Source organism: Pangasianodon hypophthalmus, chromosome 11 (assembly GCF_027358585.1).
Source record: "Pangasianodon hypophthalmus isolate fPanHyp1 chromosome 11, fPanHyp1.pri, whole genome shotgun sequence".
NCBI classification, from domain to species: domain Eukaryota; kingdom Metazoa; phylum Chordata; class Actinopteri; order Siluriformes; family Pangasiidae; genus Pangasianodon; species Pangasianodon hypophthalmus.
This window is the reverse complement of record NC_069720.1, coordinates 5,576,325-5,595,259: the sequence shown is the minus strand read 5'-3', so window position 1 is coordinate 5,595,259 and position 18,935 is coordinate 5,576,325. Positions and strand designations below refer to the sequence as shown.

At 36.5% G+C, this 18,935-nt stretch overlaps 1 protein-coding gene across 1 annotated transcript; it reads right to left on the bottom strand.

Moving 5' to 3' along the window:
• Positions 1-1,404: 1,404 nt before the first annotated feature.
• On the bottom strand, positions 1,405-17,176 carry LOC117598428 (polycystic kidney disease protein 1-like 2). The gene is made up of 22 exons (XM_053238261.1): positions 16,748-17,176; positions 14,898-15,023; positions 14,668-14,742; positions 14,524-14,582; positions 14,372-14,434; positions 14,104-14,247; positions 13,869-13,987; positions 12,635-12,752; positions 12,329-12,457; positions 11,481-11,694; positions 8,831-9,015; positions 8,489-8,719; positions 8,269-8,370; positions 7,369-7,547; positions 7,083-7,226; positions 6,291-6,493; positions 5,685-5,875; positions 4,832-4,967; positions 4,438-4,633; positions 3,307-3,523; positions 2,079-2,163; positions 1,405-1,961 (listed from the first exon to the last, which is right to left on the bottom strand). Exons 1-22 carry the CDS (start codon positions 17,085-17,087, stop codon positions 1,915-1,917), a joined length of 3,303 nt encoding a protein of 1,100 aa, XP_053094236.1. The 5' UTR covers positions 17,088-17,176; the 3' UTR covers positions 1,405-1,914.
• Between the last annotated feature and the right edge of the window lie 1,759 nt (positions 17,177-18,935).

Here is an 18,935-nt window from a genome sequence, read left to right as displayed (position 1 = left end):
GTGCTTTGGATAAGCAGATGCAGTTTTTATTCTAATTCTCGTCTAATTTTCATATAATACCAGAGAATAGATCTGCTTTACGTTAATGTTCTAGCGTTATTTACTGCATTAGGTACAGAATAAAACACAGTGGTGTGTAGTGTCATGTGCACCATTCAGAAGTTGATTATTTTCCTCTAACAGCATGTCCCGAAATGTTTTATTCCTCTTATACCACAGCAATTTGCGTGATTACAATCTTGCTTTAAGGAACGATGTCATACTTTCTTCAGTTTATAATTACAATTATACAACAGTTAGTTCCAGTTCCCTAATTTGATTGGACGAGTGGCATTCCAAGAGTGCTTATATTTAGTATAACCGCACTGGGACGTTTCACTGTGTATCACTCTGCTTGTACACGTTTGCGACATAAAATTCCAGTTCTAGCAACAGTCCCGCTGGAACCGTTACTACAGTAGAGTTAGACATCATCAGTGGACATGGCAAATGATACATTTTACATGAATATAACTTCTGACTTAAAAAAGCTAGTCAGATGATGACGAGGAAGCAGTGAAGCCAGTTAACGGGAATTTACAAGTCAATGTTAGCCCAGCTAGCCGATGGGCTATCAGTGAGTGAGGCTTCTTTGGGATCTATTTCCGTTAGCAGAGCAAAAATAAACAAAACATTTGGCTATATTGTGTCCGTTACTCAATATTTATTTCTTGTTTGAGAAACTATTGCAATTTTGCACTCACAATCATGCGGTTGCACTGAATATCTGCACTGCTGTGATTAGTTACAGCACTCGCCCCGCAGCCTCGTCCCTACAGCCGAACAATCAGTATCACCGCACTGTTAAATGACAGTATGTGGTTTGCCTTTTACCCCGTTCTAAGTTTTGTTCCAATATTACACTGTATAGTGAATAGTTTCAGACATAACGAGAATTAATCCAGGGTCAAGGTTGTAGTTAAAGGTTAACGTTTTAACCACTGTTTTTATTAAGCCATATTTAAAAATCAAGTGCTCAAATTTAAATCGATTAAATCAGGTAAACAAATCCTTTATTAAATCTAAACTCTAATGTTGGTACCAACCACAACAGTCTTTTATGTGTGAAGCACTCTGAGATTTTGACTAATTAGTTTTGATTTGTGAATTACTGCATGTCTGTAAGTGCACTTTAAATTTAATACAAGACTCAAAATTAGATATGAGAAGACATTTATTTCAGAATATCCATACAGATAAATGAACAATTACATAAAGAAGGAAATTAAACTGATCTGGTAATGTGTCACTTCCTCTTGGATCTTAGGATGACTGAAATAAGTTTATGAATATGGATATATTTACAGTTACCCCCCAACGCTCTCAAATGGGAAAACCAGGCCACTTTTTCCACATCGACATTCCCACAAAGCTGTGATGCAGTGTTATGCATTTTTTTTTTTACACATTCTAATGCTAAGCATACAATAAATTGCACAGTTTTGAAAGTTTTACTAAGACTTTATATTGTACCTAAATTGCAAAAATCAGAGCACTCTGTAAGCAATTAACCAGTGACACGATATATTTTAGTGTGGAGGGCTGTAGTACTAAATATGGGTCCAATCTGGATCTAAATACCTTAAAGATGACATTGCACTTTAACCTCTTAGTTTTTTATTTAAAATCCTGTGTGCACATTGTGTCACTTTATAATGACTTACAGGTTGCACTGTACTTTTGCATGCATTATGGGATTTTAGAGGGAACATAGACAGATATAGTACACATTTATGATACAAAAGATAAAACCTCCACCCTGATAATGGTTTACATCAAAATCTTCAAGAGTCAGTTTAAGATTTTTGCACTGGTCAAAATCTCATCATCAAAGAAGGTCTGTCTCATCTGAGTGTTGGACTTTAATCAAAAGCATCAGTGCATGTGCCGTCCGCAGTATGACTCGCATTTTTCACGTTGTTCTGCAAAAATAAACATGATCCATTAATATGCAAATATTAGAAGCTAAACCTGCCATTCTTAATAATTCAAGGCATCAAAAATATGTTGAGTTGCATGCACTCTGCTTTAGTTCCTACCATCTAGCAAAAGTTCAACCTCCTGGTTGTCCTCAACTGCCACCGGCCTCAGAATGAGTGCGAAGAAGATGGCCAGACCAACAACCTGTCATTTCAACCAACATCCATGAGTTACAACATGTTCTATATGAACACACTGCATATACTGATGTCACTAATGACGTACTCATGCCATTACTGCACATAATGATCTCATTACTGCATGTACTAATGTCATTACTGCATGCACTGATCTCATTACTGCATGTACTAATGTCATTACTGCATGCACTGATATCATAACTGCATGTACTAGTGTCATTACTGCATGTACTAATGTCATTACTGCATGCACTGATCTCATTACTGATGTACTTATGTCATTACTGCATGCACTGATATCATTACTGCATGTACTAGTGTCATTACTGCTTGTAGTGATATCATTACTGCATGTACTAATGTTGTATAATAATGATGTCATTCTGGATGTAACGATGTCATTACTGCATGCATGATAACAATACTGCTTGTACTGATGTCATGACTACATATGTGGTGGTCATTGCTGATGTCATTACTACATATACTAATGCCATTACTGAGGTACTGATATCATTACTCATTTCATTAATACATGTACTTGATACATTAATACGTGTACTGATGTCATTACAGTATAATAATGATGTTATAAGCATGTACTGATATCATTACTGCTTGAACTGATGTCATCACTACATACAGTATACTGATGTCATTCCTACATGTACTAATGCCATTATTGAGGTACTGATATTATTACCGCATGTACTGATGTCAGTACTGATGTACCAGTTTCATTACTGCATGTTCCGATGTAATTACTGCATGTAGATTTCATTATTGATGTACTGATATTACTGCATATATTGATATCATTACTGCATGTTCTTATTGAAGTACTGATGTCATTACTGATATCATCACTAAGGTACTGATGCCATTATTGCATATACTGATGCCATTATTGCGTATAGTGATGTCATTACTGATGTAGTGATGCCATTATTGCGTATAGTGATGTCATTACTGATGTAGTGATGTCATTATTGCATATAGTGATGTGATTACTGATGTAGTGATGTCATTACTGATGTTATTACTGATGTCATTATTGCATATAGTGATGTGATTACTGATGTAGTGATGTCATTACTGCATGTACTGATGTCATTAGTTGATGAGTAACCTAAGCGTTCACGTTCACCTTCAGAGGTTGGATGATGAAGATGCTCTGGAACATGGACAGCGTCAGGGTGATGACCCATCGAATGGATGACTCCTTCCCATACTGAAAGCCGTACAGCAAGGTGAAGAAGGTCGAGATGCCGCTTATGGTAATGAGAAGACCCCAGCCGACAAAGACAAACCACCAGGGCAGCTTGCAGCCGGATTTTGTCTTCTTCTCTTGCACAGGCACAAAGCTGAAAATGAAAAATGAATGAAATAAAAAAAAAGAAGAAAATAAAATTGATAACTAATGCAAAAGTCTAATAATTTTTATTACTCAGTTTATTATTAGTCCAAACTACTTCATTTAACACATTAAACTCTTAGCTTGTTATTGTTATCTTTATTATTCAGGAGCTACAGTAAAACTAACAGGAAAGGTGTGTAGTGGACCACTGTCCTTGGAGATTTAGGGGTTAAAATTTTAATTATAAATATTATAATAAACAAGTTGAATTCCTATTTAAGGGATTACTGCATTCGATTATTATTACTGATGAAATGTAAACATTTCTTGGTAGGTGACAGACTTATAGATCTTATTGTATACTAAGAATGTATTGAGCCAACAGGATAAAAAGATCTGTACTTAATGATTAGATTTTTTTCCCTCTTTTTTCCGTTTGTGTGAGAAATACTCTAATAAAGTGTTTCAGAGTATAACACGAACCGCTGGACAAGTATTTAAAGAAACTGACAAAATAAAAGTGTTCAGAAAACATCAAATAAATGAGTGAACAACTAAGAAGAAGAAAAAAAAAAACGGCTGTAACAGAGAAGATAAAAGAAATCAACTAGAATGTTTTTTGTTGTAATGTAATGTTTAATGTTGTAATATATTGTAAAGTTAAGCCACTTCAAGATAAGAGCCCTTAATCGTCCAATGAACCTTCAAAGAACCCGTGAAGAAGCCTCTTTTCTAAGAATTTATGTAATAATGAATACATTTATGGTACAAACTCCACATTTTTAGTAATTATTTTTTTACTATCTGAAACCTAGAATTTAAGTTCAGATAAACTCTCTTGGTACTTTAAGTGTTTTTTTCACGCTTTCTTTATTCGTTCATTGGATAATTAAGTGTTTGTGGATAAATCAGAATTCTGACCTCTGCACTGGATGAGTGCTGGTCAACACCTCCGCCTTCTTCAGCATCATGTTCACTGTGTTCTTAGCCAGATCGAGGTCCTCGGGGTGAGGAAACACTTTCTCTCCGGCGCGATCCAGTAACGTTGACAGATGGCATAAAGTGTGAAAGACAAAACGGCTGCAGTGGGCCCAGTGCTGATCCCCGACAGTCTGGCCTGAGTGGACGAAATGTAGGAAAGGCTTTTAGTTTTATCTTCAGAAGAAAGGAAGCATGTAACATACTTCAAAATCATGTTAATGATGTGTTAGATGTAAAGACGCATCTAGTAACACACTTGTAATAAACTTATTCAGAGATAAATTCATTCCGAGAGATGTAAGCCACTGACTAAACTCGTTTCTGTAATGCCTACCTTGTATATTCACGATGACATCATGCATTTGATTAAGTGCAGCGAACAGATCTGCGGTGGTCTCAAGATTTTCCTGCAATGCAATCACGCAATTTTTGGGGCTTTTGCTGAGGAGATTTACAATATCCTGTGTGTCCTGAAAAGACAACAATTACGTACATAAGATACGGGTACATGCAAAATTTTGGCTTCCCTTAGGATCAAATGAAGGCAAAGAAATTTTCTGTAATAAGATATCAGTTCAAAAGTTTGCATCTCCAGTTCTAAAATTTGTTTAATAGCTTGTATGCTATTACGCCTTTATAATCACTTCCAAATCGTTCATCTCCTCTGAGCAGATTTGGATCCCTTTCATTACTCTGGCAGATATCATACACTCTCTTTCTCATATCGCCATTATAAAGTAATGTTTCAGTGGATGTTTTGCTGTGGGTAGTGTTCCTGCCTCACAGTTCCAGGGTTCCCGGTTCAATCCTGAGCTCTATCTGAGTTTCTTCTGGGTTCTCAGGTTTCCTTCCACCTCCCAAAAACATGCCAGTAGGTGGACTGGCTATGCTAAATTGCATTCATAGATGTGAATGAGTGTATGCATGGGCCGGTGTCCCTTTTCAGGGTGTATTTCTACCTCCTGCCTAGTGAACCTGGGCTAGGCTCCAGATCCACCACAGTCCTGACCAGGCTAAAGATTTTTCCTTATCTCACCCATGACCAGGGGGATGCAAACCTTTTTCATTTATTAATTGTATTATTAAATTTGATCCTTTAACATTACAATATTCATTATACAACAAATTATCAAAAGTTACAGATCGCAGAGCAACTATAATATTTCAGAACTATTTGACTTGAGGACCTTGAGGATAGTCTGCATGGAAGTAACGGAAGATTTGTCGCTTTTGTTGGTCTTGGGCATGTCCTTGTCATCTTTTTTAACGCGTGGTTGTATACTGCGGAATATGGTGACAATGAGGATGTTAATCGGGAACATGAGCAGGGCGCTTTCCACTGCAACCATGATCTGCTGCCAGGTGAGTTCAAAGGATCCTGTGGAAACAATAGGACAAGATGTTTAGCCTACTGAAGACTTAGAAGAGTCTGTATTTTTTAATATATTTCACTATAACTATTTACTATGTAAGCAATAAAACCTGCTGCATGCTGTTATAGGAAAATAATCAATGACATGTTGGTGTGATGTGACATGATGCGAAGCAAGTTACTCTTGTTTTTATTCCTCCATTTGATGGAATTGATTAAAGAATGAAACATGGTAATTTTAACCATTTATAATTACATTTAATGTTAACGATGCTGTGCTATAAACTGCTCTATCTGGTCCAGTGTGGATTGTATTCCATGTACAACATAGGAAATGTGTCGACCATATTTGGACTGTACATTAGCGCACAGCAAAAAAAGATGAAAGTCAAGAGTACGAAATGTGGATCAGCACTCCAACCTAGCTTAATGATGACAGGAGACTCTCCATCTTTGGGAATGTTCCAGAACATGATGTTGATGACCATGGTGCACAGCAGCAGGCACATACAGCAGGAGACTCGCTGCACTCGGGTGAAGGGGCTGTGGCGTGGAGGATTCACAATAGAAATCCAAATGTGCTCGTCTCGGAACCCGGTGGATGTCCGAGCATGGAATAAATTGCTGGGTGGGACACGGGGAACGAGAATGGGAGATTCATTATTAGAAATAAAGATTAAATCTAGAATCCTTAACTGTTTTTCAGTTGTCCATCTAGTGGAACCATTAAAGCTTGTATGTAGAACCTTACAGCAGAGAGGCTTCCTGTCAGAAATGGTTCCAAGTAGAAATCTTAACCCCTTAAAGTCTCAGCTCATTACTTAGTTATTTGTTTTAAAGCATATTATTCACTAACTACAGTGTAACTTTAGGAATGGTGTCTCAGTATGAGGCTGAGGAATGTAGGTCTGAATCTATTGACTATCCAAAGATCCACTGAAGAACCGTCAAGAGTGTAATTAGACCATAATTAAACCATAATAAACAGTAATAAAATGACATAAGCACAAAATAAAGAAAAAAACAAAGTGTTCCTCTGTGGTTCTTTGGTCTAGAGAGAAATGCCAATCAACTTCTCTAAAGTTCTACACAGAAAATTCTACACAGAACCTTCCCAAGGAAGAACAAGTGTCTGTTAGGGTGCTAGATGGAACCTTTTCCCTATATACATTTCTAAAACAGTAACTAAATTTTATGTGATTCTTCTCATTACCCAAAACTGGTGATCTCGTTCTTCTTTGCTGGATTGAAGGTTCTTTTACAAGGTGTGTCGCCGTTGCCCTTTAGCCAGGTGTTGCACAGGAAGTGCCAGACCTGACGAGTCTGCAAGTCCTGCACTGTCACCTTCTGCAAGTACCTGATAGGAGTTTTCCAAACCCAAATTAGTGAAAGATATAAGTACATTGCTTTAGAAAATCCCGTCCCTATATACCGTTCTGCTTCTGACCCATTCAGTGTATTAAAACCCTATGTTGAAAGAGGAAAGAAGACATGTTCACCAGTCTGGATCTCCTCCTGTGTTGTCATGCCACAGTTTGATGTTCTGCAGCTCTCCCAGAGAGAATGGAGTGCTGAGCATGAACATGTCCACTCCTCCTTTTTCAAACACAGGTTGATCTGGGTAAGCTAGGTGATGGATGTCGCTCTCGCCATCGGTGCCTTCTAGGGTCATCATAACCTGTCCAAAACACACGCACACATAACACTATCTCAGTGTCCCCTATGAAAAATATGTGTGGTGGGCTGTGAAAACCCATCCTGTGGTGCTGTGGCTGAAAATGACTTTTCGACTTTTTCTTGTATGACAATGAGGCATAAGTTAGAACCCCCCTGAAATATTTATTGATCATTCCAGATGCTTATTCATGGGTGTTTAACATAACACACAGACAACACAAATGATTAGAAAGCATGTGTCAAATAACATTTTAATTGCGCTATAGTGGTGTTCATAAAAGGTTAATAGAGTCAGCATTATGATTTTGCAATATTTAACCACCCCAAATGTCAAATGTACATGTCCATAAGTTTGTTAAATCACATTTTATTGGCTACCAGGTGCTATGATGAGAAACAGGATTGACCAATCAGGATTCTTTTCCCGATTCTGTTTGAAAGCCAGCTAGCTAGATGCAGGGATGTCTAGGTGACAGCCGATGAAGTACTGAAGGAGAAAAAGAAGCTTAGATCTGGCTTAATGTGGTAAACTGACATTTGCTCCTATTACTAGCATGTTATTTTAAGAATTTTGTAGTGGAGCTGCCATTAAGTAATTTTATTTCCTATGCTTATTAATGGTATTAATATAGCAAGAATGGCCTTAAATAACTCAATAATAAAGAAAGACACATTCTGATTGTTGGACTTTAAAGGGATAAGTTCGAATCACATGCACACACCTTGGCTGAGGTTCCTGCTCGCTTCCGGTTTCCTGTCTGTATATTCAGCAGGTAGTTATAATGAGCACATGGATGATTGTCCTCCAGCAACATCACCTTGCGCTGAAACGATACAGAAAGAAAGTATTCTCATATCTCTCTCTCTCTCTCTCTCTCTCTCTCTCTCTCTGGTTAGCATTATCAAAATTTCAGATCATATGAGGATGGAAGTTGTCTGTACCGTTCTCAGGGCTTTTTTGTCAGCATACCACGCCCATAACACAAGGATCAGATAGAGGAAAAAGAAACCACATAGGACAGAGACAACCACGTAATTTTGATTGATGGTGGCGAAAAGGGCAGCTGTTTGTGACAGGTCTATTGGATTGGGCATCACAAAGAAGGAGCTCCCGTAGAAAGTGTTATGGTTACATAAGCAGTGAGTCATTTTGGGTACTGTTTTAGGACCAACCTGTGTGAAAGAAGTTACACAGAGATGCACACTGTTATTTCCAATCACTTGGATTATAATGTTGATTATATTCTGCCAATTTTTTGCTCTTATAGATAATTACACACTTACCCAGCAGCCATCTCTGCTCCAATCTTTTTGGTTTACATCCCAGTACACACACTTAAAGTTCATGAGTGAGATACTGACTGTCACTGGACGGGATGACGTGTAGTTAAACAGTGTTACGTTCACATACATGGTCCCGTTAGTAGAGTTCATCATCTCTGGGTGGATGATCCACTGATAATTATCGGCTTCAGGTGCAGGAGTGAGAAAGCAGGAACAAAAAGATAAATAAAAATTGCAAATCACATGGCATACAAGCATGCTAAACAACATAATTGTTGATAAGGAAGTTGCTTTAAAGCTATATTTAACAATCAAAACTGGGGTTTTATGGTCCAAATCCCTGACCTGCTACCCTAAAAGGCAAAATCCACCCTGAACGATTTGCATATCAATCTTTATAACACGTGATCTTCAGTGATCCCCAAGATTTACTTTTTAAGAAATTCTTCTTTCACCAACATTTCACATTTGGTTTATTTTCACTTTGGTTAACAGTTTCCTACATTACCCATAATGCTGTTTGACTACCCGCTGATAGTGGGAGTGCAGTGGGATTTAGCCCTCGCTTCATCTCTACAACATCTCTACAACCAAACTGTACCTTTAAGCCATATTTATTCCTGAGCCCAGTTGCTTACAGATATAGATATAGTGCTGTTTGTATTTGGCGACATACACTACAAGTCAAACATTTTTGAACACTTGGTTAATTTTTTTTAATTAAACATAAAATACTAGGATGTGCTGCATCAAGTGCTATTTTATTAGCTTCAATTAACAAGGGTGGAAGCCATATTGTTCTGCAAATTAAACCAAAATTGCAGCAATTAATGTGATGATTAGAATCCTACGACTTTTCAGGCAGCAATATATTGGCAATATACTAACCTCCGATGTTATATCATATTACATTTGGCAATTAAAAAAAAAACACTATTTCCTTCTTCAGTCCATATTTTCTATTCCAAATTCTTTTCAGGCTTAAAGGAAAGTGCTTGTGTATAAAGGAGGTGGTCTAGACGCTACTGAAAAACCCACACAAACCACTACAACTAATGAAAAATCTGGCAATCCTGGTGACAGACAGCATAAGGGAGCAGTTGTGGCCTAATGGATAGAGAGTCGGACTTGCAACCCGAAGGTGAACCTGAAGGTTGTGGGTTCGAGTCTCAGGTCTGGCAGGGATTGTAGGTGGGGGGGGAGTGAATGACCAGTGCTCCCTTGAGCGAGGCACCGAACCCCCAACTGCTCCCCGGGTGCCGCACACACTCTGGGTGTGTGGATGGGTTAAATGCAGAGCACAAATTCCGAGTATGGGTCACCATACTTGGCCACAAGTCACTTCACTTCACTACAAAGCATGGGCATAAACTGACTCTGAATATGTGTAACTTGTGGGGGGGACATAAATATTGACCTAAATTTGAAATCTGAACACAGCCATTAACTTTAAACTTTTTCTTGAGCTTTAACCAAAAATGGCTCCAAAAATGTTTTTTTCTAGTTTTCTATACAATGGATATAAAAAGTCTACACACCCCTGTTAAAAGTAAAAAGTAGTAAAAAACAAAAAAACAAGAAACTAACATAAATCATGTCAGAACTTTTCCCACCTTTAATGTGAAATTGCAAAGTATACAAATAAAGTGAAAAACATGAGTCTATCTGTGTGGCACATCTTGACAATATTTTCTCACTCTTTCTTGCAAAAACATTCTAGATTCATCAAATTGTCTCCTGTGCACAGCTCGCTTCAGGTCACCCCACAGATTTTTAGTTGGTTTCAGGTCTAGACTCTGGCTAGGCCATTCAGAAACATCGATCTTCTTGTATTTAAGCCATTCCTTTGTTGATTTGGATGTATGCTTTGGGTCATTGTTGTACTGAAAGGTTAAATTCCTTTTCATCTTCAGCTTACTAGCAGACACCTGAATGTTTCGCACTAAAATCAGCTGGTATTTGTAGCCGTTCATGATTCCCTCCACCTTGATAAACCCACAGTTCTGGCTGTAGAAAAGCAGCCCTAAAGCACATGCTGCCACCACCATGCTTCACCGTGGGTATGGTATTCTTTTGGTGATGTGCTTTTTTGTTGCACCAAACATACCTTTTGGCATTATGGAATTATTATACCTTTCAAACACATTACACATTTTGCCACATAGTTTAGGGTGATTTAGTTTGGCTTGGATGTTTATATATGAAAAAGGGTCTTCTGTCTACCAGCACTACCCCATAGCCCAAGAAGATGTCAAGAAAACCCTCCAGAAACAGCTAGTCTTTTTTGGGGTTAATCAGAATAATTTCATTGATGACAGCGAAATGATAATTACTTTTGAACATGAGATTGAATGCGATTGGTTCATTCCGAACACAGCCACATCCCCAATTCTAAAAGAGTGTGCACACTTATGCAACTGGGTTATTGTAACTTTTTTATTTTTCCTATTTCTCCCTAAATGTTTCTGATTGTTTTGATGGGTGGGAAAAGTTCTGACATGATTTATCTTAGTTTAATTCACAAAAACCTGCCATTTTAACAGGGGTGTGTAGACGTTTTATATCCACTGTATGTGCCGTCTGAGAGCCTGCTGGCTAAATCATCTCAATGATTTGTATAAACCTTGGTTTTTTTCAGATCACACCTTACCATGGCCAGTCAGGATGGTGCGCTGGCTGTGATTGTTTGACTGGTAAGTGGGAGACAGGAGCAACTGAAGAGAGACATTTTGATCTGGTATTGCAGTAACAATGACAGTTGCGTTTGGATCAGTGATGTTGAAGGATGTGATGAGAGCAAACCCATATTTTAAGGACACGCTTGAAAGTTCTGGCTCAGGGGCTTCGGGACGTGGCAGAAATATCTGCACAGAGATGAGAGAAGAATACCTTACATCAGTCCACCATTCACAGGATTAAGCAATGCTGAGATATTACTGATATTACATGATTCACATTTATTTACTTATTTGAAATTTACACATGTGGTTTCAAGAGATTTCACGTTATATTTCAAATGTTTCATTCCATGTGTTTTTTTCCCAAAATAATGAATTTTTTCACATGATTAATTTTTCAAATAATTCATTTATTTCCATGTGATATTTTTCACATAATTCATTTTTCACATGTGATTTTTTCACATAATTCATTTATTTTACATGTAGTTTTTCAAATGATTCAGTTTTCACGTGATATTTTCACATATGATTCATACGCATACATTCACATTTTTTTTTACGTGGTTCTTTTTTTTCCACATGATTTTTTACTGATTCATTTTTTCACGTGATTTTTTTTTATGATGCATTTATTTTCACATGTGATTCCTTTTACAAGATTATTTTATTTTCATTTCTCTTATGATTCATCACATTATTCACATGTGCAAGTTCAGGGTATGACAAGTAACCATGTGTGAAATGTATGTGATTTGTCTCTAAGGGTGAGGCTTGTAACGTGAAATGAGTGCTCAGTAAAGAGGTCACCAGAACTCACCTCGATGAAGCTTGAGAGATTACTGAGTTTGATATTAGACGAATCCGCCGAGAGTGACAGGCTGCAAACGGTGCCGGTGATGCTAAAGTTTGATTGTTCACTCAGTGGGTTAGTTTTATAACTGAACATCTGGACAGAGGTGAACAAAAATAAACACATTTTAATAAAATAAAATGGCAGAAATTATGTTAGAGCTTGTATTAGGTATTAGGGCCTCGAATGCTGCGATATCTTCAGCAGATCAGCGCTATGTGCTACTTACATACACAGACATGACAGTAAAAGACTGTGATTGGCTGAGCAAACCTGAACATCGACAGGGGCAGCTGGCAGCTGTGACTTTAACGCATCAAAAGAGGGAAAGTGGAAAACACCCTGCTCCATATTCCCAATCACCATGGTGTCCAGATTTTTTGGCTCCTGTCTTTAAAAGAGAGAAAAAAAAAAACAGCTGAATATGATACGAAATAACAAACCTACTTATTTTTTTATGTTTTTCTTAACTGGATAAGTATATGGTAGTGTTCATATGGCTTTATAACACCTGCATAAGCTTTTCATGTCAACTGACATAAACCTAAACATTTATAAAGGTTTTTACCAACAGGCATCAGCTGACAGACTGCTGTCTTCAATTTTCTATTTCTTGGTCAAAGTTCTTAAAAAAGGTTTATATCAGTTGTCACCAAGGGCTCATGCAGGTGTCATGTAGCCTTATGAACACTACCATTAAGTAAAAAAATTGAAGATGGTAGTCTTTATGTCAGTTGACTTTTATTTATTATAATCATTTACTATAACCCATTTTAATAAATGATTATGCAGGTTTATGTTAGTTGTAATGAAGGGCTTATGCAGGTGTCATGTAGCCTTATAAACACCACCTTTAAGTAAAAATTGAAGAAGGCAGTCACTATATCAGGTGATGCCTATAAGGATAAGCCTTTATAAATGATTATGTCAGTTTATGAAGGTGTCATGAACACTGCAATTTAGTAAAAAAATTGAAGGTAGATTTATGTCAGCTGACATTTATTGGAATAAGCCATTATACATGGTTATACAGGTTTAAGACAGTTGTTGTAAAGGGCTTACGCAGGTGTCATGTAGACTTATGTCAGCTGGCATTTATTGGAATAAGCCATTATAAATAATTATATAGTTTTATGTCAGTTGTCATGAAGAGCTTATGCTAGTGTTTCATGCAGCTGTATGAACATTAGCCTTAAGTAAAAATTAAAGAAGGCAGTTTTTTTTTTATTATGTCAGCTGGCATTTATTGGAATAAGCCTTCATAAATGCTTATATAAGATGTCATGCAAGGTTTATGTAGGTAAGCAATACCCTGAGTAAAGTGTTACAAAAATGTTTGGGTACATACCATCTTTTTACTCAGTACTTGAAAGTATGTGTCACTTACTTACCCTGTTAATACCTACAAGAAAACTTTATCCCAGTATATAACAAATCAAAGTATGGTAACCCCTTAATGTGTTTGTTTTAATTGTAGAATTAGAGTGTAAATGCAAGATACACCTACCTGGTTGTAAAAAGCGTGCCTGATAAAAAATCCCAGACGTATACTGTGTTGGTGTTTTGCTGTGTCAGTATATTTAACTGCTGATAAATCAGGGTAGCCAGAATAAGCAGCTCCTCAAGCTGTTTGATTCAAAGACACACACATAAAACAAGAAGAACAGCACATAATGGTGGTTAGGTAATGTAATACGCATCAAAACTAACTCTTTCTGTCTCTTTTTTTTTCTTTTGCTTACATGCTCTGGGCTGTCATCTGGTTCACACTGCTCGACGGTGTGCAAAATGAGGCCTCCAGTACAATTAATAGTGAGGTCCTTCCTAGAGTCATCTATTTCCCTAAGCGCCTTTAGGGCTTTTAGTATATCTTTTAGGTATAGCTTCTGTGAGTTGAAAAGAGAAAAAGTGAGATCACACACACTGACAAATGATTTCTTCCAGCTGACACCGAAAGACACACGATAGAGTTATTTTAGAGATGACTTGGAGTATTTGGAGGCATGTCACCTTTGAATCATGTGCTATCTCCACTGGTTCGTTTGCAATTTTGTTTAATATTTGCTTAGCAATCTGCAAAATGCATGACAAGTTTAAGTCCAAGAAATATTAGCAATTGCGTCATATATATGTAGTGACGTGTTTAAAAAAAATTCACTGACCGTGAGGACAGCTACCAAGTCTGATGTTGATGAATCCATTTGCTGTAACCATTCACTTACTGAAAAGAAAAGGAAAGAAATTTAAAAAGATCTGTATACAGAATATATGGTCTCATGCTCTACTGTCATAGTACATCGATTTACTTATGGGATTTGTGCTCCTCCGGACCCGAATGCTCCTCTGCACTCGTTTATTTTCATCTTCATCTGCTTGTGAATCTGTTAGAGCACAACATGACATGGTATGGTTGGTTTAATTTAAAGAAGTAGATTTACGTCGTTTTACATAGGACACTGTGTGATTTGTTATTTCCAGTGATTCAATATACAAGTGTCATACATGTAAAAAGTGTCATATGTAATTTTTTTTTTACCCTGAGTACACAGGTAACCCAAGGTCATATTGCAGTAGGGCGTGGTCACCAGCTGGAATGGATCCATTGTCACGTAGGTGCAAAAATGTGGACTAGGTCTATCAGCAGGTTGAGCAGTGGGCATTGCTGCACATGTAGTATAAGAAGAAATAAAACATTTACTCATTATTTACAGAAAATAAATAAGAAATATATTCATGCCAGAAACAGTAAACATGTGTTTTTGTTTTATTCCTTAAACCTCCTGCTTATTCAGCTCATCTTAAAGCATATTATTCAGTACATACTATTAACTAAAGTGAAATGAACAGGAAAATATAGGCAGTTACTGAAGTTACTTAGTAACTAAAAACATTCGCAAATATTTAGAACCAAATGAAAAAGTAAAGAAATGAATTTTTTATAGCAATTTGAATTTCATCTTGGTGCCTTTATTATCACCTGGGGCTGGGTGATATGATGATGTAATATCAATATTGTGAACGATTATGTCACTATACACTTTTCTGATATATCGTGTTATATCCGCATATTAAGATATATCTGTAATATCTTAATTTGGTTTAATAATTACAAACTGACTGCTGATTTGATGTTAAAATTTTGTACTTAGTCTTTAAAATGCTAAAAAAATAGAGATGAAAAAAATCGCATTTCAGAGCTAAATAGTTTGATTTACATTTTATAACTAAAAAATTTATTTTTAAATATAAAAATCAATTCATTTTTTTGTAGACATTATCAATCAGTTTTTTAATGCAAGTATCAAACAGTTTTTTAATGTCACATTACTGTATTGCTGTGTCATACCACCCAACCCTGTTATCACAAAATAATCAAGATTCAATAATCAATAATCATTATCACAAGATATCAATTCAAAAAGTGTGCATCCAACATTGCCTCCACATTCTTCCTGCCATTTTGTTACAACTGCTAGATTAGTTATGGTACGTTCTTCAAATCAATTTTTTTCTCAACAGATTTTCTGTTAATTTTGGATTGCAGAATCAACCGACATTTCATTTGAAACATTTTATTTTTAGAGACATTGTAAACAAGACATACGTTCTCATTGTTTTCTATTCAAAAACCATGGGGGATGCAAACATTTGCACTCAACTGTAAAACTAGATCTGCCAATTTGAAGGTTCTGAAGGTTTGGAACCTTTAAACCCATGCAACATAATTACCATAGCAGTTTTATAATTAAGAACTAACTTCCATATACATATTACTGGAAGATCTGTGCTTATAATCAGAATAAAAATCTTTAATAAAAATATGTATTTTTCTAAATATTATGTAATTTGTAGTAGAGGTGTGTGTGGGACCATTTTAATTTCACGCCCGCCTGCTTCTGAAGGAATTTAGACACACTTGACCTGCCAGCTCCCGGAGATATGCTTCTGCAATATTTTTTAATGAACCTAGTTGGTTTAATCGAATAATCTAATTATAAACCCCGATTACAAATTAGCCATTTAAACCACCTGACCAGAATAAAGCAGAGACTGAAGATGCATTATAGAAGCAGCTCTCATATTAATGAACATAGCCTTTCTTTTTTCCACCAGCTTCATATTTGACTCACTCCCTCCCACTGGCATGAGAGTAAAAACCTTGAACTACTACAGTTTTTTTTGTTGGGATCGCAGTCCCGTTGCACACTCCTGACTATCTAAGACTAAGACTAAGCAACTACGTTCAAGATAAAAGCCATCTACTCTGCTTTTGTAATGTAATAACATTTATTTTGCTTACAACAGTTCCAACTACAGCTTTAAGCTGTCCTGCAATATTTGTTCAAAGTTTGGTGACAAATTGGACAGGATTTTTTTCCTACTCACCCTGAATAACACATTCTTCATAATATCCCGTCAAACCCTCACTGATCCACCAGCCTGGAGCCGCGGTCTGGAGGTCCTTGAACACTTTGGAAAAGAAATCCTTGATTTCACAGTCCAGATACTTCAGAAGTTTCCCTTCTCGAATCTCGCAGGCTTCACTCGCCTGTCCCCATGAGTGTGGCTTTGCGACAAATTCATACACCACGTCCCGAAAAACGGCTTTGTTGAAATTCTGGTCATCCGATACATCTCGAGACGTCTTCAGGGACACGACATGTGCGGATAAGAGAAAAGTCCCTGAAATCCAACAATAAATGCAGAGTTTTCTTAGGAAAGGCATTGTGGAAAGAGCAGAAAATGAGCAAACTTCACTTTCAGTCAAGATTGAGGAGACTGGAACACAGGGAGCTTCTGTCCATCTTAGGCAAATCCGGGCAACTCTCTTTGTGAAAACAGTGGATGTGAGCTAACTTCCTCATTTTCATTAGGAAAATGATAGGAGACACTCAAACTACATGCAAAGTCTGATTTCAGCTGGACTCGGCCTCAAAGATTGGTTTTTGGCTTGCTTAGACTGTGCAGTACAAAACAAAATGATATACACCGACTGTTCTTTTGACTGAATTTAAATGGAGAAAAGAAATTAAATAATTGCTTTTGACTGATTGATGGCCTACTTGAGCAAAAATTAGTTTCACAAATGACAAAATTTGTATAACAAACAAACAAACAAACAAACAAACAAAAAAACAATTAACACAATTACAAACATACAAGCTACAAACAGGATACATTATATCAACACTACTGATCATTCACATTAAAACGTGATGCGTATTATGTGATAAACATAATACATTAGTGTATAAGCCTAATTTATAAGCTGTCAGTGTTTTTCTCATGGAAATCCCCATTGTCCGTGATGAAAAGTGTCACTCTGAATTAGGAATGGAACATATGAACATTCAGTATATTATAGTATCAATGTACAACATTATATTACAATAAAGATTCAATTAAACTGATATTTGTATATCATCCCTGCCTCATATGTGATACATAAATACTACTATAAACAACATTTTTAAGCAAAACATCACAAACCAAAAGGTTTTCGTCACAATTTTCACATCACAATACAGAGAACAGTGTGTAACAATGGTAAAATGAACTTATTTGAATTTATTTTTATGCATATTATCAACAAGGAAGTTCCACTGCATGTGACATCGGTGATGCGCACATCTGAATCAGGAAGTTAAAGGATATATGTGTGTGTGTGTGTGTGTGTGTGTGTGATTTTACCCCATTGCTACTCAATACTGCTATAAGATTCATAGCTCTGTATTTTTTAACTGTTCGTTGCTTAGGATATTATCCTGACACAAGCTGTATACAGAGTGAATTCAGATATACCGGGACAGTTTTTGAATTTCCACATTGTCTAAGCTTTTTTGTCATTAAAACAACAAACAAAATACCCAACACATGATACTGATTTCTGAAATCCTCAAGGAAAGGAAACATGTTTCTTCATATTCTAAAGATGGATGGCCTATCCTTTTGTCAAGACAGACTAAAAACCATTTAAATGACATGTTTGGTCTTCTGAGACAGCATGTTTCGATTGGATTAGGCCTTTGTAGCATACTTATCCTTGATGTCATTAAATCAAATTACAATAACAGGAATTTCTAGATTCATCAGCATCATCAAATGTACATTGGACAGTAATAAACTAAACAAAGTTCATATTTTGTGTGACAACGCTTTGCTTTTTTTTTTTAAATAGAAGTCTCAGAAACAATTTGTGCAGTTTTATAAGGAAATTAGCTGGTATGTTTTACTGAGCATCTTGGAGAATCAGCCACAGTTCTTCTGGAGACTTTGACTGTCACATTTGTGTTCTTTTTTCAAGACAGTTTTTTTTGCATGCAAAACCGAGCAGCCTTCATTATGTTTTTTTTTCCTGAAAAAATGGTCTGTTATGTAATATGTGTATTTATTTACTGACATACTGACAGGTTTCTGTAACGGTTAACTTTTTGCAAAAGTAATGTTTGGAAATATAAATGTTATTATGTTTTGTACTGACTCAATAATGCAGAAGTCATAAAACAAACATTTATAACAAAATTTGGATTATACGTTATTCTTTATATTTTTTTATTTATCAGGGTCTAAATAA